This window comes from Rhineura floridana, chromosome 10 (assembly GCF_030035675.1).
Source record: "Rhineura floridana isolate rRhiFlo1 chromosome 10, rRhiFlo1.hap2, whole genome shotgun sequence".
NCBI lineage: Eukaryota > Metazoa > Chordata > Lepidosauria > Squamata > Rhineuridae > Rhineura > Rhineura floridana.
Genome location: NC_084489.1, coordinates 60,892,955 through 60,915,533, shown reverse-complemented (window position 1 = coordinate 60,915,533; position 22,579 = coordinate 60,892,955). Strand labels below are relative to the sequence as shown.

The window sequence follows — 22,579 nt, the reverse complement described above, 5'->3', positions numbered from 1 at the left end:
TCAATGGAACTTACTCCCAGGTAAGTGTGTATTGGATTGCAGCCTGAGGGTGCAATCCAATTTACATTTCCGTTGGGCTGGGGGGAGTTGGATGCCACAGACCCCCGGCTCTGCCGTCAGCAACCCTCCACCACCAGGAGTCTGCCTGCGCCACTAGGGGTCCACTGGGGACAGCCAGACCAGTGGAAGCCCCGAAAATGGGGTGTTCTGGGGGTGTAGGCAGGACAAAGTCACGGCAGGAACTTATGTGAGATCCTCCTTTGTGTTTGGAGCCTTCCCCTGGGTCCCGATCTGACAGGAAACTCCACAGACAAAAAGGCCATCACAGTAAAAATTGTAATGGGCCTCTACGGGGAGTGCTCCCTCCCCGGAAGGCCAATTCATGGGAGCTGGCACTTCCCAGCCGGCTTGTGTACATGGCTCCTGATAGAGCCAGTATTCAGCCTAGCTGGTGGCTCCTGAGAGGAGGTTCCACAGGGCTTTCCGTCAGCTCCCCGCCATTTGATTAGTCTGCTCATTGTGGATGAGGAGGCTGACCTGGCTTGCGTTATTGAGACTTATAGAAGACATAGCTTTTCCCAGCTAAGAGGACCAGTTTTTTTAAAAAAATATTTTTTGCTGTGTTCTATAGGACTTTCCTCTCTTTTTCCAGGCTTCTCTGGCATTGGGTGCCTAGGACAAAACATGGATTAGGCTGGTGTACTGCCCACCCTGCTGCCCATTGGTTTCTGTGCCTGGGAGAGGTGGGGTCAGACCCAGTGTTGATCTTCCAGGATGATTGTCCTGGGAGACTGCACCAACCCAGAGAGGCCTGCTTGGCATCTACTCTAATGCCCTGTTTACCAGGCTTTTTAAAGCTTGGTGTAGCTTTAAAAAATCATTTCAGCTCTCATGTCTCATTCTCTCCTTTTTGTTCTTTATCTTGCTGTGATCTTAATTTGTAATTTGTTTTAATGCTGCCTCACGTTGTATTGTATCACTCATTTTATTGTTATTTGTGTTATTTATATTTTGTAGGCCACCCCGAGATCTTTTTGTTGTAGGGTGCTATGTAAATATAATAAATAAATAAACTTTAGTTCTGCTCAGTATGTGAGACAAAACTCTTAACAACTGCATTCATTGCTATAAAAATGTACATTAGGGTCGAGCGGTTGTCCAAAGCGTTTTTGGCAATTAATTTTTGCCATCCACGAAACTGAATATAGTGGGACTCATTTCTGAGTAAACATGCATACGATTTCACTGTATGTTTAGTATGTGTACTTCTGAGTTTCTAATTTTATCATCAGACAGTCTCTCCCAGCTATGTCCGTCAGGGTACCTGGTTCAGCATCAGGGTAGACCTGGGGGTTGGGGAGGTGGGGTTGCTGTGGTCTATAGGAGCTCCATCTCCCTCTGCAAGCACCCTGTCCATGTGACTACTGGTCTGGAGTGTTTGCACCTTGTGTTGGGTCAGCGCAACAGACTGGTGATTCTGTTGGTGTACCGCCCACCCCACTGCCCAACAGACTTCCTAGCTGAGCTGATGGAGGTGGTCTTGGGTGTACTGTTGAGATCCCCCAGACTGTTGGTTCTGAGGGATGTCAACAGCCATGCCACTTTATCCGGGGCGGCTCAGGATTTCATGGTTTCCATGACAACCATGGGACTGTCCCAACATGCCATTGGCCCAACACATGTAGCAGGGCATACTCTAGACTTGGTTTTTGCAACTGGACATGGAGATGGTGATTTTAATGTAGGGGGCCTTACATGAGACCCTCTGTCATGGACACACCACTGCTTGCTGAAGTTTAGACTTACAGTGGCTTTTCCCCTCTGCAAGGGTAGGGGACCTATTAAGTTGGTCCGCCCCCAGAAACTAATGGATCTGGATGGTTTCCAAAGGGCTCTTGGGAGTTTTCCAGCTGATAGGGCTGGCGCTCCTGTCGAAACCCTGGTTGAACTGTGGAATACAGAAATGACCTGGGTGGATGACATGATTGCTCCTGAGCGCCCTCTCCTGTGTACAGTTCATACGGCTCCATGGTATACCCCAGAGCTGAGAGCAATGAAACAATATAGGAGATGGCTTGAGTGCAGATGGAGACGAACTCCTGGTGGATGCAATTACACACTGGTAAGTGCCTATGGTAAGCTGTATTTAGGGCCAGTGAGGGCAGTAAAAAACCAATATTTTGCTGCCACTATCAAATCATCAATCTGCCGCCCAGCGGAGCTCTTCAGAATTGTCCAGGGGCTATTACATGCTAGAACCATCTGAGGCTCGCTGTAATGAATTTGCTAGGCACTTCCAGGTACAGCTTGAGGACGTTCACAAGGTGCTTGGACAGGTTTGTGCAACCACTTCTGTGCTGGATCCTTGCCCTTCTTGGCTAATAAAAGCTAGCAGGGATGGAACAGCCAGCTGGGCCCGGGAAGCGATTAATGCCTCTCTGTGAGAGGGGGGGTCCCTGGCTGCCTAAAAGAGGTGGTAGTGAGACCACCGATTCTGGCCCTCTTGCATTGGCTGCCTGTATGTTTCCAAGCTCGATTCAAGGTGCTGGTTTTAACCTATAAAGCCTTACATGGCTTAGGACCACAATACCTGATGAACCGCCTCTCCTGACACAAACCCACCCATACACTACGATCAACATCTAAGGCCCTCCTCTGGCTGCCTCCTCCAGGGGAAGCTGGGAGTCTGGCAACAAGGGAGAAGGCCTTCTCAGTGGTGGCCCCCAAATTATGGAATGATCTCTGCGACGAAGTGTGCCTAGCACCAACACTGTTACCCTTTCGGCGCCAAGTCAAGACTTTCCTCTTCTCCCAGGCATTTTAGCATGTGTTTTTAATTTTTTTTAATTGTGTTTTTAAATTGTTTTTGTGTTTTAAAATTTGTATATTTGTTTTTAATGTTTTTAATTGCTGTAAACCGCCCAGAGAGCTTCGGCTATGGGGTGGTATCTAAATGAAATAAATAAATAAATAAAAATCAGCAAATTGACTGATTGCACTTCACTTTTAAAATAGAGGCTGCACAGTGTTTGCTTGGCTCCACTAGGAGGCAATCAGAGACTGTCAAACTGAACTCACAGTATTTCTGTATTTTTTTAAGAAATATGTTTTTATTCAAATTTATATGTTGCTAACAGACAAATACAAACAAAATATACATTAAAAATAAAAGGAAGTACAACAAAAATAGGTGTCTGGTATCACATTACAGATTCTCAAGAAAGAGTGGATTTAAGAAAGAAAGAAATAACAATTCCATTGCAAACAGCTTAAGTACCCAGTAACAGTATATTTCTGTAATTTTTAACACTGAATGTGTTTGGGTTGTTAATAAATTGGGATCCAGTGGACTGTTCATGGGGCTGTTCAGACTGTCATCCCTGAAAAGCTGCCGTTAAAAGCCAGAAAGTTCCTCTGGGGCAGGATTTCATCAGCTATAATAGATTGCTACTGCTACCAGAAGGGAAAAGCAACAGCCCCACCTCCCTGCCCTGCCACACAAATGGTATCACTTTGCAGATGAGGATTGTTTGTGGATCTTAGACTTAGTATCCATTAAATTCCTTGATCCAAAGTGGGGCATATGCTACAATGAGATGAGATACGTGCTACTGCATGTGCTTACTACCCAGCACCAAGCTTTGGCCATGGATTTTGGAGAGATGGAAAGCCCTGGGCTCTTTCAGTGCTGTGAAAGCACTGTAAGCAGTGTTGTGAGAATCTCTTTCAGTGCTACATGCAGGGTTCAGATCAAATACTGGAAGTCCATGTACTGTTTTCACATGCGCACAAATTGCCCTCACTGGATAAGAGGGTTTTTCCCCATATATAAAAAAAACAAAACTATTTCACAATTCTACACTTTAATTTTTTAAAATAAAATACAAAAACATCAAACAAAACTAACCTGGAATACATCCAGTAATATGTACAGAAAAAAAATCATTGCCATGTATATTCAAAATTTCCTGTATACCCTTATTTGGATGACAAGAGCTAAGCATAAGAAACTCATTAAACCACTTCAGAAGACTGGTATAAATAGTTCCTCCAAAACCAACATTTGGGAAATTGGTGGGGACCTCATAGAAACAGATGTATTCATGTAATACAAAAATGAGGACCAAGCGTGGTCAAATTTGTCCTTTTGAGACAAACTGCGTATCACACTGCTGTGCTGCATCAGCCTTTCAGGCAAGGTGATCTTCCATACTCTGTGTAGCCACCTTTGGGTTGTGAGGTCCTCAGCTGTTTTCCATTGAGCTGCTATTTCTAATCTAGCAGCTGCTAATAACAAACGCTAAATCCTTGTGAGCAATTGTATTCTCTAAATGCTGTGTTGTAGATAATAGAGCTAGAGCTGGACTGTTGTTATGTGCCTTCAAGTCGATTTTGACTTATGGCGACCCTATAAAGTGGTGACCTCCAAAAGCATCTGTCATGAACCACCCTGTTCAGATCTTGTAAGTTCAGGTCTGTGGCTTCCTTTATGGAATCAATCCACCTCTTGTTTGGCCGTCCTCTTTTTCTACTCCCTTCTGTTTTTCCCAGCATTATTGTCTTTTCTAGTGAATCCTGTCTTCTCCTGATGTGTCCAAAGTATGATAAACTCAGGTTCATCATTTTAGCTTCTAGTGACAGTTCTTGTTTAATTTGTTCTAACACCCAATTATTTGTCTTTTTCACAGTCCATGGTATCCGCAAAGCTCTCCCCCAACACCACATTTCAAATGAATTGATTTTCACTTATCGGCTTTTTTCACTGTCCAACTTTCACATCCATACATAGAGATCGGGAATACCATGGTCTGAATGATCCTGACTTTAGTGTTCAGTGATACCTCTTTGGATTTGAGGACCTTTTCTAGTTCTCTCATAGCTGTCCTCCCCAGTCCTAGCCTTCTTCTGATTACTATAGTCCCCATTTTCGTTAATGATTGTGCCAAGGTATTGATAATCCTTGACAAGTTCAATGTCCTCATTGTCAACTTTAAAGTTGCATAAATCTTCTGTTGACGTTACTTTAGTCTTTTTGATGTTCAGCTGTAATCCTGCTTTTAACTCGCCTCTTAAACTTTCCTCTTTAACTTTCAGCAGCATTCATTTCAAATCATTACTGGTTTCTGCTAGTAGTATGGTATCGTCTGCATATCTTAAATTATTGATATTTCTCCCTCCAATTTTCACACCTCCTTCATCTTGGTCCAATCTTGCTTTCCATATGATATTTTCTGCGTATAGATTAAACAAATAGGGTGATAAAATTCATCCCCGTCTCACACCCTTTCTGACAGGGAACCAATCGGTTTCTCCATATTCTGTCCTTACAGTACCCTTTTGTCCAGAGTATAGGTTGCGCATCAGGACAATCAGATGCTGTGGCATCCCCATTTCTTTTAAAGCATTCCATAGTTTTTCATGATCTACACAGTCAAAGGCTTTACTGTAATCTAGGAAGCACAGGGTGATTTTCTTCTGAAATTCCTTGCTCCATTCCATTATCCAACGTATGTTTGCGATATGATCTCTGTTACCTCTTCCCTTTCTAAATCCAGCTTGGACTATGAAGCACAGGGTGATTTTCTTCTGAAATTCCTTGCTCCATTCCATTATCCAACGTATGTTTGCGATATGATCTCTGTTACCTCTTCCCTTTCTAAATGCAGCTTGGACGTCTGGCATTTCTTGCTCCATATATGGTAAGAGCCTTTGTTGTAGAATCTTGAACATTACTTTACTTGCATGGGATATTAAGGCAATAGTTCGATAATTCCTGCATTCCCTGGGATCCTCTTTCTTTGCAATTGGGATGTATATTGAATGCTTCCAGTGTGTGGGCCATTGTTTAGTTTTCCATATTTCTTGAGAAATGTTTGTCAAACTTTGGACAGATTCAGTCTCAGTAACTTGTAGCAGCTCTATTGGTATGCCATCTTCCTGGTGATTTGTTTCTTCTAAGTATTTTAAGAGCAGCTTTCACCTCAGATTCTAAGATTTCTGGTTCTTCATCATATGGTTCCTCTGTGAATGAATCTGTCATCCCCGGATCTCTTTTATATAGTTCTTCAGTGTATTGCTTCCATCTTCCTTTTATCTTGGTCAGTCAGTGTGTTCCCTTGTTGATTATTCAACATCCCTACTCTTGGTTTAAATTTCCCTTTAATTTCTCTAGTTTTTTGGAATAGGGCTCTTGTTCTTCCCTTTTTGTTGTCCTCTTCTATTTCTGTACAATAACTATTGTAATAGTTCTCTTTGTCCCTATGTACTAGTTGCTGTATTGTTGCATTTAGGGTTCTGACTGTGTTTCTATCTCCTCTTGCTTTTGCTTTCCTTCTCTCTTTAACCATTTGAAGAGTTTCTTCAGTCATCCATTGAGGTCTTTCTCTCTTTTTAACTAGAGGTATTGTCATTTTGCATTCTTCCCTGATAATGTCTCATGACTTCACTCCATAGTTCTTCTGGTTCTCTGTCAACTAAATTTGTTCCTTATTTGATCTTTATATTCTTCTGGGATGTTATTTAAATTGTATTTTGGCATTATGATTGTTTTGTTCTTCTTCTTTAGGTTTACTCTGATTTTTGATATTACCAGTTCATGATGTGTACTGCAGTCTGCTCCTGGTTTTGTTTTTGCAGAAAGTATGGAACTTCTCCATCCTCTGCTACCAATTATATAATCAATTTAATTCCTATATTGACCGTTTGGTGATGTCCATGTGTACAGTCGTCTTTTTGGTTGCTCAAAAAATGTGTTTGCAAGAAACAGATTATTGGCTTCACAGAAGTCTAAGTCTTTCTCCTGCTTCATTTCTATCTCCTAAGCCCCATTTCCCCACAATTCCTAGTTCTTCTCTGTTCCCTACTTTTGCATTCCAGTCCCCTATGATTATCAGCACATCTTGTTTTGGTGTGTGATCAATTTCTTCCTGTACTTCTGTGTAAAATCTCTCAAATTCTTCTGCATTTGCCGTTGGAGCATAGACTTGGATGATGGTTATGTTAATAGGTTTCCCGTTTCATCTCATTGATATAACTCGTTCAGATCTTGCGTTGTAGCTCCTAATTGCTTTTGCTACATCACTTCTCACTATTAAAGCAACCCTATTTCCTGCATAAAATATTTTGTAGTTGCCTGATTGAAAATGTTCCATTCCTGTCCATGTTGATTCACTCACACCAAGTATTGTAATGTTGATACGTTACATTTCTTGCTTGACAATTTCTAACTTTCCCTGGTTCATGCTTCTCACATTCCATGTTCCTATTGTGTGCGTCATACAACTCTGGACTCTCCTTTCACATCTGTGCACATCAGCCTCTAGGCTTCCTTTCGGCTTTGACTCAGCTGCATCATTAGTCACAGCGCTACTCGTACTTGTCCTTTGTTCTTCCCAGTAACTCGGTGAGTGCCTTTTGACCTGGGGGTCTCATCTTCCAGCACTATCTCGTGTTGCATTTTGGATACTCTGTTCATAGGGTTTTCATGGTAAGAGATATTCCGAGGTGGTTTACCATTGCCTTCCTCTGAGTGTGGATGCATCTTAGTCTGGTGTCTCAGCTTTGACCATTCCGCCTTAGGTGCCCCTGCCAGGAGTCTAGACCAAGAGGCTAGACTCCTGAGGGCACTGCTCTCTGCTTCTTCAACACTCTCCAACCCCTTCACCACGTTAAGGTGTGCATCCTAGAGGGGGAGAGCTGGATTAGGGAATAGAAATTGTCCAGTAATGTCTGCTATTTTTCCAAAGATATTTAACCAAAGTACCTCAACTAATGGGCATTCCCACCATATGTGCAGAAAAGACCCTAGCAATCCACACCCCATCCAGCACAGCTGCAAAATTATATTATTTGTACTATGGGGTCCAACGCCAACATAAAAGAATTTTTAGGGAGGCCCCCTAGTATGATTGCAAAGTTGCCTTTAGGGGAGGCTTGGACCAAATTTGCCTCAGGTTTGGTCCTCAAATGGAATCACAATTCATCCTCCGATATCTTTTTCAGCCCCAAAGCATCACTCATTTTAGAAGCAATCAAAAACTTATAGAACGTTTCTGCCAACCCTTTCATAGATGCACTGAAGTGGACATACAGATTCAGAGGGAGTCAGTGGGCTTATGCCCATCTTTTTTCTCCAGATTGTAAGAATAAGATATTGTACCTGCATTATGTGGAGACAATTATATCGAACACTCCTTGGTTTTTCTACAAGTGCATCTACACATTTGATTTAAATATGAACTCTTACAAGCTTTAAAGCAACGTTGGAAAATTGTGATTTTTTAAAAAGAGGTATCACAATAATGTTAAAGAATTTATTTATTTATTTTGTATCCCACCCTTCCTCCCAGCAGGAGCCCTTAACTGACAATTTTAGGGGAGTCTTTTGTACATATTTGCCTATTTATTTGTTTATATGATTATTTATTTCAGTACGAATATAAGAAGCTGTTTGAGAAAAGTAAGGGGCTATATCATTTTGCATTAGATACAGCTGAACAGCTGCATCACAGAGAGAATGCAGTGCTCCAAAGTCAGGTATGCACACAATGTCCACAGTTCAGTAGCTCTGCATGCTTAGAGCATATACTGAATATACTTTTGGAAGGAGGGATATACTTTGCATTCATGTGCACATATGAAACTCTGCTGTGCAGAGAATGGGAGGCCCCTCCCCTTGTGGAACTTTTTTTCTATATTTGCCATAATTTCAATACACATTCTATTTTATTAGGTCAAGTACAAAGAGAAATATGAAAAGTCAAAAGGCAAGGCTATGCTGGAATTTGTCGATACACCAACATACCAAGTTTCAAAGGAGGCTCAGAGGTTTCAAAGTGAGGTTGGTGAAATGCTTTTGGAAATTATTACTGTACTGTGATCATACTGTACGTAGCGCATGGTACTCATACGGCAGTGCACAGCACAGCACAGCAATGCTGAGGTTGTGCGTTTGAGTCTCCTGGAACACGTGTCTTTGGGGAAAGGCTGTAGCTCATGGTAGAACATCTTCCTTCCAAGCAGAAGGTCCCAGGTTCAATACCCGACATCTCCAGGTAGGGCTGGGAGAGAATGCTCCCTGAAACCCTGAAAAGTTGCTTCCAGTCAATGTAGACAGTACTGAGATAGATGGTATAAGGTGGCTTCCTATGTTCCTATCAATGCATTGTCCTGCTGTGGCATTTTAATAAGGATTATGGGTGGTTCTTTCACTATGATAAAATGACTTTGTCACAATCCAAGGAGATACATCAGCCTAATCGTCACTTAGTTCACATTTTGGCCTTTTTTCTATTGGGTTGCAGACCAACTTGATGCATCACTGGGTGCTTTTTCAAGTCTCCACACTTTCAAAACCTTTCACAGTGCCACATGCTGCTCTTCAGGAAACATATGTTCAAAACATGCTTGAAGACATGGAAGAAGTTGAGCAAATCTTTGGATCCCATTGTGCCTCCTATTTGAAGTTACAATAGTTGTTTTAGAGACACACTTTGATATTTCCCAAATGTTTAGATTCTGTCTTGTATTTTATGTTTTAGATTGTTCCATGAAAATATTTTAGCTCTTACTGTAATAGAACTACACATTACCTGAAATTGCATATGTTTTGTATACTGCAATAATTTTGTTTTGTACACAGAAAATGTATCGAAAAGAATTTGAAGATAAACTCAAAGGAAAAGCAGCACTGGATTTAGATAAGACCCCAGAATTCTTAAATGTGAAACGTGTTACCAACCTGCTAAAAGAGGTACAACCTGCAAAAAGTTAGAAGGTGGTATCTGTTGGGATGTGAACTTGTCTGCAGACTCTTCCCTTTATTATATGTCATAATGTTGTTTGATTCCCATCACATTCTTAATCCTCCTCTTTCCATTTTTCCTTGTTCCTTCTATGAACCCAGGTGGTTTGGCAAAAGGGATGAGGACCAGATCATGTAGACTCAATGCTTTTGAGTCATTGCTCTTGGGATAGTTGCTGTTTGAATTGAGACACAATATGTGGACAGACATTGTACCGTACCATGGTTTGTGCCTATCATAGTTTGGAACCCAACCATAGTTTGAGCTTTCAAATGTACAAAAGGAAAAACATTGATTAGGACAAGTGACCTGATTTTGTTTTCCATTTTCCTAGCATTCAGCTTTACTCTCAACTTAAAATAAGTTCATTCCTATCTTCATTGTGCAGCAGACTCTGTAGGTGAGTGATGGCTGTAACCATGGCTTGTCCATTCAGCCATCATACCAAACTATCATCAGAAACTATAGGTTGCCAACTCACTTAAAACCTGGTTTGTGATTCTTGTTTGCTGGTCAATCACAAACCATAGCTTGCCAATTCTTATATTGCACCAAATCATAGTTAAGCTTTGTTAAAGATAGTTTGGTTTGATGTCTGAATTGATGTCTGAATCAAGCTTTGAAAATGCCTAGAAATTGAAATTATACCTCTTGATTTGTCAATCAAGGAGGAAAGTATAAGCTGTCTATTTCACCTTCTGGATATGGTGTGATAAACTGATGCAACTCTGGCTTGCCTTTTCAGCAGTATTAGTGCAATATCTTTCCACATGTTCATTTCAGTCACAAGTGCTCATCATGCTATGTAACTTTGATTTGTGGATAAGTGCCTTTTGTGTTGCATTTAGTGCACCTTAGCGAATAATGATAGCATTAGTAATTTGAGTGACAGGGTCATTTACTTGTCTGTAATCTGCAAAACTACCCTCCACAGTAGCTCTTACCATTTTATAAAGTAGCTGTGGTAACTAGTGTATAAGAGGAAGAATGTGTTTTTTTTCCTTAGGAGCAGGTAAAGATACTTTACAATCTTTTCATTCTTGGTGCATCATATCTTTTCATTTCCCAATTCTATTTTAACTATGGTAAATGTGCACTATCTAATTCATATTTTATAGAGATTTTCAAAGTGTTCCTTGAAATATTTAATAAGACGTTTTCCTTTTCAAGATCTTGCTCACCATTTAAAGCTGAGAGACCTTTTTTTTACACCTTCAGAAAGAGTATAGAAAAGATTTGGAAGAAGGGATGAAAGGAAAACGACTGACAGTGTTTGAAGATACGCCAGAGTTGATTAGAGTGAAAAATGCAGCTCAGATATTAAATGAGGTAGGTTATGTTAGTAAAGGTTATTAATGTCATGGAAAGTGAGCTCTTCACAAAACACCCAATGACATGTATGCTTAGTTTTTAGAGTCAATGAAAAAGTATATGCTTTGAAACTGTTTCTACCTGTGTGTCTGTGTGTATGTTTTTTCCAGAAGGAATACAGAAAAGATCTGGAAAATGAAATAAAGGGGAAAGGAGTTAAGCTCATTTCAGAAACTCTTGACATTCAAAGAGCAAAGAGAGTGTCGGAAATTGTTAGTGAGGTCAGTAAAGGAAAACATTTACACTCTTACCTGTTTTATGGTTTGAGGCAATTAGCAATTAATTGGCACATCAGCAAAAGAAAAACAATAGAACTGAGCATAACTACTGAATTTCAGAAACACTTTCTATACAATTCTGCATTATAGTATTTATTTTTATTTATTGAAAAATTTATAATCCACACTTTCATGAAAAATATCAAGGTGGTATACGACATACAAATATAATCAGCTAAAGTATTCATAAATTTGAAACATAGTTAAAAACATCAATAAAACATCAGTACATATTGGCTGGTGCAAAAGAAACTCATTTTGTGGAGGCCTGTCTAAATAATACTGTTTTAGATAACTTCTAAAAGAAGGCAGGGAGGGTTCCTGCTGAACCTCTACTGATAGGAAGTTCCACAGAGCAGGGACTACCACACTAAAGGCTCCATCCCTAGTGAAGGCCAACCAAACCTCAGGGGTGTGGAGAACCACCAGAAGTGCCCTATCAGAGGATCTCAGTGCTTGAGGTGGAGCAGAAGGGATCAGACAGTACTTTGGACCCAAGTTGTTTAGAGCTTTGTGAATTAACACAAGTACCTTGAACCTGGCCCAGTAGCATCAACAACTAGTACAGCTCTCTCAGCAGTGGTGTATTGTTTCCAGTAACCTGCTTCTGTAAGCAGTCTGGCTGCTGCATTCTGCACTAGTTGCAGCTTCTTGACCAGATACAAGGGCAGCCCCACATAAAGTGCATTACAATAATCAAGTCTTCCGGCTACCAATGTATGGACCACTGTGGTCAGTCCATTGTGGTCCAGGAATGGTTGCAGCTGGTGGACTAGCTGGAGCTGGTAAAAAGCTCTTTCGGCCACAGAGGTCACTTCGGCCTCTAGTGACAAAGATGGATCATGGAGTACTACCAGATGGCATACCTGCTCCTTCAGAATGAGTGCTATCCCATCCAGAACAAGTAATTTCCCAGACACTGGAATCACCCACCCACAAGGCCTCTGTCTTTCCAGGTTTCTAGCTCAGTTTGTTGACCTTCATCCAGTCCATTGTGGCATCCAGGGATAGGTCCAGGGCTTGTATAGCCTCTCTTGACTCAGATGTAATGGAGAAATAGAGTTGGGTGTCGTCAGCATACTGATGACAACTGCTCCAAAACTTGTAATTGTTATTGTGTGCCTTCAAGTCGATTTTGACTTATGGTGACCCTATGAATCAGCTACCTCCAGTAGCATCTGTTATAAACCATCCTGTTCAGTTCTTGTAAGTTCAGGTCTGTGGCTTTCTTTATGGAATCAATCCATCTCTTGTTTGGCCTTCCTCTTTTTCTACTCCCTCATGTCTTCTCCTGATGTGTCCAAAGTATGATAACCTCAGTTTCATCATTTTGGCTTCTAGTGACAGTTCTTGTTTAATTTGTTCTAACACCCAATTATTTGTCTTTTTCGCAGTCCATGGTATGCACCAAGCTCTCCTCCAACACCACATTTCAAATGAGTTGATTTTCACTTATCCACTTTTTTCACTGTCCAACTTTCACATCCATACATAGAGATCGGGAATACCATGGTCTGAATGATCCTGACTTTAGTGTTCAGTGATACCTCTTTGGATTTGAGGACCTTTTCTAGTTCTCTCATAGCTGCCTTCCCCAGTCCTAGCTGTCATGGCCCCGTCAGAGGACTCATGAGATGAGGATGACTCGGGAGTAACAGCAGCAGACCCAGAAGGAGAAACAGAGGAAACTTCTGAGAACCCAGCTCCTTCTCCCCCTCAGCTGCAGAGCACCCAGACACAGTTGAAGCCTTTCAGCCAGACGCAGACAGTGAACAGGATACTCCCCCCTCACCTGCAGAACGTAGACAACAGAAGGTCAGGCAGAAGAGGGGCAGGCCTGTCCACTTAAGGCCAAAACACTGATGGCTCACACCTGCTGACAAACCTGCTCCTTAAAAGACAAACCTTGGCTTCAGCTTGTTGCTGACTACAACGTCAGGCGTGGCTTCGTGTGTTTCTAGTTTCCCTGAACCTTATCTTGGACTGACCCCTTGGCAATTGAACCTGGACCTCTACTGACCTCGCTTCTGGACTTCTGGCTTGGCACGTAAGCTTGGAAAGGGCCTTGCCCTTATCATGCTTCATCCTTGTTAGCCTGGCAGATTTACGACCAGACTGCCAGCTGAGGACTTTCCCGCCCTGGTAAATAACTAGGAATTTCCAGCCCCCACCTGCACTGCTGTCTCAGTGCAGAGCTGACACTAGCCTTCTTCTGATAACTTGACTATAGTCCCCATTTTGGTTAATGACTGTACCAAAGTATTGATAATCCTTGACAAGTTCAATGTCCTCATTGTCAACTTTAAAGTTGCGTAAATCTTCTGTTGACGTTACTTTAGTCTTTTTGATGTTCAGCTGTAATCCTGCTTTTAACTCGTCTCTTAAACTTTCCTCTTTAACTTTCAGCAGCATTCATTTCAAATCATTACTGGTTTCTGCTAGTAGTATGGTATCGTCTGCATATCTTAAATTATTGATATTTCTCCCTCCAATTTTCACACCTCCTTCATCTTGGTCCAATCTTGCTTTCCATATGATATTTTCTGCGTATAGATTAAACAAATAGGGTGATAAAATTCATCCCCGTCTCACACCCTTTCTGACAGGGAACCAATCGGTTTCTCCATATTCTGTCCTTACAGTACCCTTTTGTCCAGAGTATAGGTTGCGCATCAGGACAATCAGATGCTGTGGCATCCCCATTTCTTTTAAAGCATTCCATAGTTTTTCATGATCTACACAGTCAAAGGCTTTACTGTAATCTAGGAAGCACAGGGTGATTTTCTTCTGAAATTCCTTGCTCCATTCCATTATCCAACGTATGTTTGCGATATGATCTCTGTTACCTCTTCCCTTTCTAAATCCAGCTTGGACTATGAAGCACAGGGTGATTTTCTTCTGAAATTCCTTGCTCCATTCCATTATCCAACGTATGTTTGCGATATGATCTCTGTTACCTCTTCCCTTTCTAAATGCAGCTTGGACGTCTGGCATTTCTTGCTCCATATATGGTAAGAGCCTTTGTTGTAGAATCTTGAACATTACTTTACTTGCATGGGATATTAAGGCAATAGTTCGATAATTCCTGCATTCCCTGGGATCCTCTTTCTTTGCAATTGGGATGTATATTGAATGCTTCCAGTGTGTGGGCCATTGTTTAGTTTTCCATATTTCTTGAGAAATGTTTGTCAAACTTTGGACAGATTCAGTCTCAGTAACTTGTAGCAGCTCTATTGGTATGCCATCTTCCTGGTGATTTGTTTCTTCTAAGTATTTTAAGAGCAGCTTTCACCTCAGATTCTAAGATTTCTGGTTCTTCATCATATGGTTCCTCTGTGAATGAATCTGTCATCCCCGGATCTCTTTTATATAGTTCTTCAGTGTATTGCTTCCATCTTCCTTTTATCTTGGTCAGTCAGTGTGTTCCCTTGTTGATTATTCAACATCCCTACTCTTGGTTTAAATTTCCCTTTAATTTCTCTAGTTTTTTGGAATAGGGCTCTTGTTCTTCCCTTTTTGTTGTCCTCTTCTATTTCTGTACAATAACTATTGTAATAGTTCTCTTTGTCCCTATGTACTAGTTGCTGTATTGTTGCATTTAGGGTTCTGACTGTGTTTCTATCTCCTCTTGCTTTTGCTTTCCTTCTCTCTTTAACCATTTGAAGAGTTTCTTCAGTCATCCATTGAGGTCTTTCTCTCTTTTTAACTAGAGGTATTGTCATTTTGCATTCTTCCCTGATAATGTCTCATGACTTCACTCCATAGTTCTTCTGGTTCTCTGTCAACTAAATTTGTTCCTTATTTGATCTTTATATTCTTCTGGGATGTTATTTAAATTGTATTTTGGCATTATGATTGTTTTGTTCTTCTTCTTTAGGTTTACTCTGATTTTTGATATTACCAGTTCATGATGTGTACTGCAGTCTGCTCCTGGTTTTGTTTTTGCAGAAAGTATGGAACTTCTCCATCCTCTGCTACCAATTATATAATCAATTTAATTCCTATATTGACCGTTTGGTGATGTCCATGTGTACAGTCGTCTTTTTGGTTGCTCAAAAAATGTGTTTGCAAGAAACAGATTATTGGCTTCACAGAAGTCTAAGTCTTTCTCCTGCTTCATTTCTATCTCCTAAGCCCCATTTCCCCACAATTTCTAGTTCTTCTCTGTTCCCCTGTTTCTCTGTTCTTATGCATTCCAGTCCCCCATGATTATCAGCACATCTTGTTTTGGTGTGTGATCAATTTCTTCCTGTATTTCTGTGTAAAATTTTTCCAATTCCTCTTCTTCTAAGTTTGCCATTGGAGCATAGACTAGGATGATGGTTATGTTAATAGGTTTCCTGTTAAATCACATTGATATCACTCACTCAGACCTTGCATTATAGTTCCTAATTGCTTTTGCTACATCACTTCTCACTATTAAAGCAACCCTGTTTCTTCTGAATTTCTCATTTCCTACATAAAATAATTTGTAGTTCCCTGAGTGAAAAAGTTCCATTCCTGTCCATTTTAATTCACTCACACCAAGTATTGTAATGTTGATGCATTCCATTTCTTGCTTGACAATTTCTAACTCTCCCTGGTTCATGCTTCTCACATGTTCCTATTGTGTATGTCAGACAACTCCAGACTCTCCTTTTGCATCTGTGCACATCAGCCTATGGGCTTCCATTTGGCTTTGACCCAGTGGCGTCATTAGTCACAGTGCTATTCGTACTTGTCCTTTGTTCTTCCCCAGTAGCTCTGTGAGTGCCATCTGACCTGGGGGTCTCATCTTCTAGCACTATCTCGTTTTACATTTTGGATACTCTGTTCATAGGGTTTTCATGGTAAGAGGTATTCAGTGGTGGGTTTACCATTGCCTTTCTCTGAGTGTGGATGTATCTTAATCTGGTGTCTCAGCGTTGACCATTCCACCTTGAGTGCCCCTGCTAGGAGTCCAGCATATTGGTATAGACTCCTGAGGGGACCGCTCTCTGCTTCTTCAACACTCTCAAACCTCCTTACCACGTTAAGGTGTGCATCCTAGAGGAGGAAAACTCATAATGCTTGCTCCCAACAGCTTCATGTAGATGTTGAATAGCATTGCGGACAGAATAGTGCCCTGTGGCATCCCACAGTATAAACACCAGGAGCCAAAGAGCACTCTACCAATGCTACTGTTGGGACAAGACTCTGCAGATAGAAACAGAGCCACTACAACACAGCGACATCAATACCTACCCTGCAGAGTCAGTCCAGAAGGATACCATTGTCAGTGTATTGAAAGCTGCTGAGAGATCAAGCACAGGGAGAAGGGTTGTATTCCCCCTGCTTTTGTTGATTGAAAATCATTGTAGAAATATATTGCAGCATATTCTGTTTTTGTAACAAGGTGGAAATTTCTCAAGTGAAAATATATAGAAGGAATAGCATGTCAAAGTTCTTTGGCACTGTAGCCTTGTATAGGAAAGGCATATTTAGGCTGCAGTCCTACACACCCTTATCAGGGAGTAAGTCCCATTGAACTCAATGGGCCCTTACTTCTGAACCTATGGGATTACACTATTTTAAATACGTTCAAGTATATTTATGTCTTGTGGATATCCCTCCCCCTCAGTTGGAAAAGGCTAGTTCAGAATGGGATTCTCAACATACTGTATCTGTGAATGAATATAAATTCTAGAGCAGTTAACTTAAAAAACTGTCTAATGCCTCTTTATATTTTAAATAATACATATGCATATTTAGAAAACTGGGACAGGGCCTGCTTGAGATAAAGTATTTATTTTGAATTAATTATTTATAATTTATGCCACTGAATAATCCCCAAGTGCTGTAAAATTTAACTGATTGTTGTAGTTCAGCATGGACTATTTAAATTAGAAAGTATTCTTTATATGCTAAAACAACAACAACTTGGCTTAACACCTCCCCCAATTGCAGTCTCATTAGAACTTAAAACTACAATACATCAAGGGTTTTTATATGTATTTTACATGTATTTAATTTGCAAACCACCTATACACGGCCATACATTTATTCATTTTATAGGTTTGCAAGATCTCCCCTTTAGAGAGAAACCACTTGTCTAAATTTTAAAGGGCAAAGGCTATCTACTCTACCACCCCCCCCTTTCAAATACACGTTTGATACATATTTTCTTGTATTCACAGAAAGAATATAAAAAAGATCTGGAGACTGAAATTAAAGGGAAAGGAATGCAGGTTGGGACAGATACGCCTGAAATACAGCGAGCTAAAAAAGCATCTGAAATTGCAAGCCAGGTTTGTTGTTTGTAAGGAGTCATTCCTTTAGTGTGGCAACACCTATACTTTGGAACATCACTGTACTCCTTTAGACACCTACTGAAAACTTGTGTGTCTCAATCGGCCTATCAGACATGTGATTTAGTATAGCTGTTCTTAAATTTGTTTCAGATATTTTATTGCATGTTATTTTTTTTAGATGTTTTTACCAGTTTTTATTTTATTTTTAATTGTATTTTTGTTACTCACGTGTTGGCTGCCCTGGGCTCCTTTGGTTTAATAAATAAACAAACAAATAAATAAACAAATAAATAAAATACTATTGAAACAGAACTGAATACTTTATGACCTGAGATAAGGTGTAACTGTGATAGCTTTTAGAATTTACAGTATAGTCAGTTTTGCAAGAATAAAATATTTTGATTCAGGTCATATCTACACAATATACTTAAAGCACTATTATACCACTTTAACAATCAGGCCTTTGGGAGGGCTTTGGTACTGTTGATTGTGAAGTTATGGTGATGGGACTGTGGGACTTGGTGAGAAATTGCTGGTGGGGTGTTTCATTTTTAGAACAGGGATGGGGAACCTCAGGCCTGGGAGCTGAATGTGGCCCTCCAAATCTCTTTATCTGGCCCTCAGAACTCTCCCCAAGCCACACCCCTCATTCGCTCTGCTTCATAGTGTTTATGTCTGGCTGGCATGTGTCCTTGAACTCTGATAATGCCTGTTGCTTATTTGGGGGACGGGAGGAGGGATGTGTGAGTTTGTATCGAAATTACCGTACTGTACAAAGGTAAAACTTGTATTTGTTGCTCCATCCACTTTTGCCTTTGGCCTATCACTACCATGTGGCCTCTGGAAAGTTGCCCAGAAGGGAATGCGGTCCTTGGGTTCACCACACATGTTCTACATGTCATTGATGAGAGATGGATCATCCTTGCCTGTGGCTCATTTTTGTGGGTTCCTGGAAGAATCCATCTTAATACTATTCTCTTCCAAATTTCAACACATATGTGAGACTTCTGGCTGAGATTATGAGGAGAACTGCATTGAAGAACCTTGAATATGGCAATGACAGTAATATCTATGTTCAGTATTTAAAAATAACTTACTTAAATTGAGAGAAAGTAGCTCAGTCTTAACTCTTCTTCCAATCCACATGTTGGAAGTTTTGAATCACAGACCAGCTATAACAGGTTTCAGTACTATACCTGCTTACCTGGGAGCAAGTCCCTGTGAACTTAATGGGACTTACCTCTGAGAAAACATGCATAGGATTGCGCTGTTAATCCTAATGGAAATGATGGGATTTAATTTGTTCATGACTAATTTGTTGTGTTGGTTTCAATGGGGCTTAGTCACAGCTATTTGAGATTTTGCTGCTTATTCAGAGCTTGAGTGTGGCTAAGCTGGAACTGAAGGTGAATCAAGGCAAGGGAAAAGCAAATGATGGTTGGGAAGACTAGAGAGGAGAAAATAGGGGCACATTGTCAACTGGATTAAGGCTCTCCATTCTCATGTAGATTTTTGCGTCCTTAGGTGCTCTTTGATTCACATTTCACTTCAACCTATTTGGATTTGAATATTTTTGGATCTAACTTCTTTATTGGCTGGATCAAAATGTAGAACTGAGATTCAACTCTGTAGCATAGGTGTGCTTGGCCATCATCAAAATAATCAACAAATAATCATAATCTAACTATTATAACTATTATTAATTAAATTTGCATCCCACCCCTCCTCCCGGAAGGAGCCCAGGGCAGCAAACAAAAACACTAAAAACATCTTTTTAAAAAGCCCCTAAAAACAATGCTAATACAGATGCAGACTGGGATAAGGTCTCTGCTTAAAGGCTTATTGAAAGAAGGTCTTCAGCAGGCACCGAAAAGACAACAGATAGTATCTCTTTAATATTTAAGAGGAGTGAATTCCAATTATAGAATACTATCCCTTTTGATTGATTGCTAAAGCCCAAATGCCAAGCATAAAGTGAAAGTGCTCTCCATGTTTTATTTAGGAAGTTAAAGAGTTAAGATGATGATGATGTACATAATGCTTTTCAATAACATATGTGACAGATTTTTACTGCTGTAAGGGGCTAACCATTTAATAAGGGAAGGGAAATGGAAGCAGGAGGGGAAATGGAAGCAAGAGTAAACAGGGAATAACGTGATTATTTCAATTACATATACATGTACTATGGGATAATTTTAGTTCTGGTGCTGTTCTACAGTTCTATCTATCTAATCTAACTATATAATATTTTTCTAAGCTGTCACACAACATCATGTGGAAGTGGGGCATGGTGACAGAGCAGCAAGTGAGGCAAGGTCATGACAGAAGCAAGGATAGCTGGCAGGGGGGTAGCCGATCAGGTGTAGGACAAGTAAGCTGAGTGGCTGGCTGTGAGACAGGTAAGCGAGTGAGTGAGATGAGTAGGCAGGTATGGAGTGAGCAGGCAAGCAGCTGGGGAGATGGTGAGTGGCGGTTGTAATGGCAGGCTGGGTGGGATACAGGTAAACGCCCTAGGTGAGGAGGTAGCCTAGGCATGCTGGGTGGGGAAGCAGAGTTGTGGGGCAGGGGCAACAATGCACCATAGGAACAAGCAAGGAGCATTAGCAGGCCCATGGCTTGCCTAAACAAAAACATTTTTAGCAGGTGCTAAAAACAGTACAGTGAAGAAGCCTGCCTAATATCATTATTATGCATTTATTTATTTATATATTTATATACCTTAATGCTAAAATAGGCTTCTAAGTAGGTAATAAGTATAAAAATGACACAAACATTAAAATATATAAATAATTAAAATACATACTAAAAACCATTAAAACATTAAAATATAAGCATCATCATCATCAACAACAATAAATTATATACCACCTTTCATTTCAAGAAGAAATACCAATAAAACAGTAAGAAACTGCTGGATCTTTGCACAGTTTTTCCTGTGTGGTGAACCTTTGGTTCTCTTTTTTTTTCAATTAATTTTTATTCAAATTTTCAAAACCAAAACAATACAAAAAGAAAAAACACAAATCCATAACTAATACAATAAAAAGAAAAAAATATATAAAAAAATTGACTTCCTATTTGTCGTAGTTCAGCTATAAGTCTATAATATATAATAAGCCTGTATCTTAATAGATTATAAAATCACCTTTCTCCAGCGGTTATCTTAATTGGTTACAAATCTCATTAACATCATATCATTTTATTCTTCCACAAAAAGTCAAAGAGAAGTTTCCAATCCTTGAGATATATGTCCATCAATTTTTTTCTAGATAAACATGTCAATTAATCCAACTCATCAAGTCTACTAAGTCCAGTAATTTCAAATCGCTCTTCTTCCATTATCCGTATTGGGTGAACCTTTGGTTCTCCTGTGCATGGAAAAGATGATCTCAGGTGGGTAGCTAGCTCCACCTAGTGGTTGAAGGCAGAAGAGTTCTGAAGAGGCTTTTTTTTTTTTACAAGGACTTCCTGCTCTGCGCAGCTCCTTATTTCAGTTTCTCTTTTGCCTTCCACCAAGAACAGTTGATCTAGCTCCTCTCTGCGTTCAGGCCTGTATAGTTTGGTGTTTTTTTCCCCTACTGTGTGTCTGTACCTTTTCCTTCCTTTACTGTTTTCCCATGTGTGTCCAATTTAAAAATAAAAAATAAAAAGGGGTTTGTCATTTTACGTTTCTTCCCCCCCCCGAGACTTCGCAGTGGTGCTGAGCCAACCGCGAAGCAGCTGCCCCAACACTTCGGCTGTGAGAGCACTGTCTTCTTTGTTGGACTCTGCACCCCCCAGCCTCATTTCTCAGGCTCATCTGTGCCTGCCTACTGGCAATCACCTGACTGGCCTCCTCCTTTCATGGTGTGAGCGGGGACAGCTCTTGCAGCATGTTCCCCAGGACGCCAAGTGCCTGCCACCCCCTCCTCCATCCTCTCACCCACGGAAGGCCTCAGCAGGACACTCCAGCTGTGGGGGAAGCATATTTGGGGCCCTCCACAGCTCATCAGCACCTGGCCCGGCTATTATCACAGCTCTTAGCCTCCATAAGACCCGCAGCGTGGTTTGCGCCCATGAGGAAGGCAACACGCAAATCGGACCACCCACCAAAGAAACCTAAGTCACTTTAGCCTCACACTACAATGGAAATCGTGCCTCCGCCATTATCCAACCAGGCCCTAGGGCCTTTAGGTTCTGTTGAATCCCAGGCGGAGGTAGCCATAGCCCGCCCCTCTTCCAGCAGGCACGAGGTGCCTGAGGCATGTACTGTCGCAGGCAGGGTGGCTCCACAACGACTGGCACCTAAGAGAAGTAGGGGAACCAGTCATGACAGGCAACAGCCTGGTGATGTACAGGGGGCTGCACCAAAGGAGGCTCATAGCAACATGTGCAGGTCACAGAGGGACCTGGAATCCCTATCAGAGGAGGAAGGCAACCAATTCCAGCCCACCATGGAGGCAATTTTTTCTACATTGTCGTATTCTGAGGAGTTTAAAGGCTTCCTCGAGACAGCTGCATCTCACCAAGCATTACAGGAGAAGAGGGGTGAAGCATCCTTCTTTTCACCCTCTTCATGTCATGAACTCCAAGTTCAGGGGGTAGTGCACAACCACACTGTTCTCATGCCCAACCTCTAGTTTCAGTTATCACCGGACATGCTACAACAATTAAAGGAACAGCTGTGAGATCTCTCCTAATGGATCTAGCCAGAGATCTTTCCACATCAGTGGCTGAGGCTCGACACCCCACACAGGACACACCAGCCACAGCACCCACTCCACCACCTTCAAGAGTGCAAGGCCTCTTCTTCAAATGTGCCCCAACCACCAGGCAGGGCATTGCCAGACCCTTATGCTGCCTCACAGGGCATGCATCC

At 41.1% G+C, this 22,579-nt stretch overlaps 1 protein-coding gene across 4 annotated transcripts in view; it reads left to right on the top strand.

The window, feature by feature from the left end:
- The window catches only part of NEBL (nebulette), a 238,277-nt gene that overhangs the window by 174,439 nt on the left and 41,259 nt on the right, over positions 1 to 22,579 (top strand). The window contains exons 10-15 of one of the 4 annotated variants that reach the window (XM_061585609.1): positions 8,431 to 8,535; positions 8,732 to 8,839; positions 9,641 to 9,751; positions 11,022 to 11,132; positions 11,285 to 11,395; positions 17,608 to 17,718. The exons of the other annotated variants lie outside the window; for them this stretch is intronic. Of the exons in view, the coding sequence (XP_061441593.1) occupies positions 8,431 to 8,535; positions 8,732 to 8,839; positions 9,641 to 9,751; positions 11,022 to 11,132; positions 11,285 to 11,395; positions 17,608 to 17,718 (657 nt within the window). The remainder of the gene's footprint in view (positions 1 to 8,430; positions 8,536 to 8,731; positions 8,840 to 9,640; positions 9,752 to 11,021; positions 11,133 to 11,284; positions 11,396 to 17,607; positions 17,719 to 22,579) is intronic. 4 annotated transcript variants of the gene reach the window in all.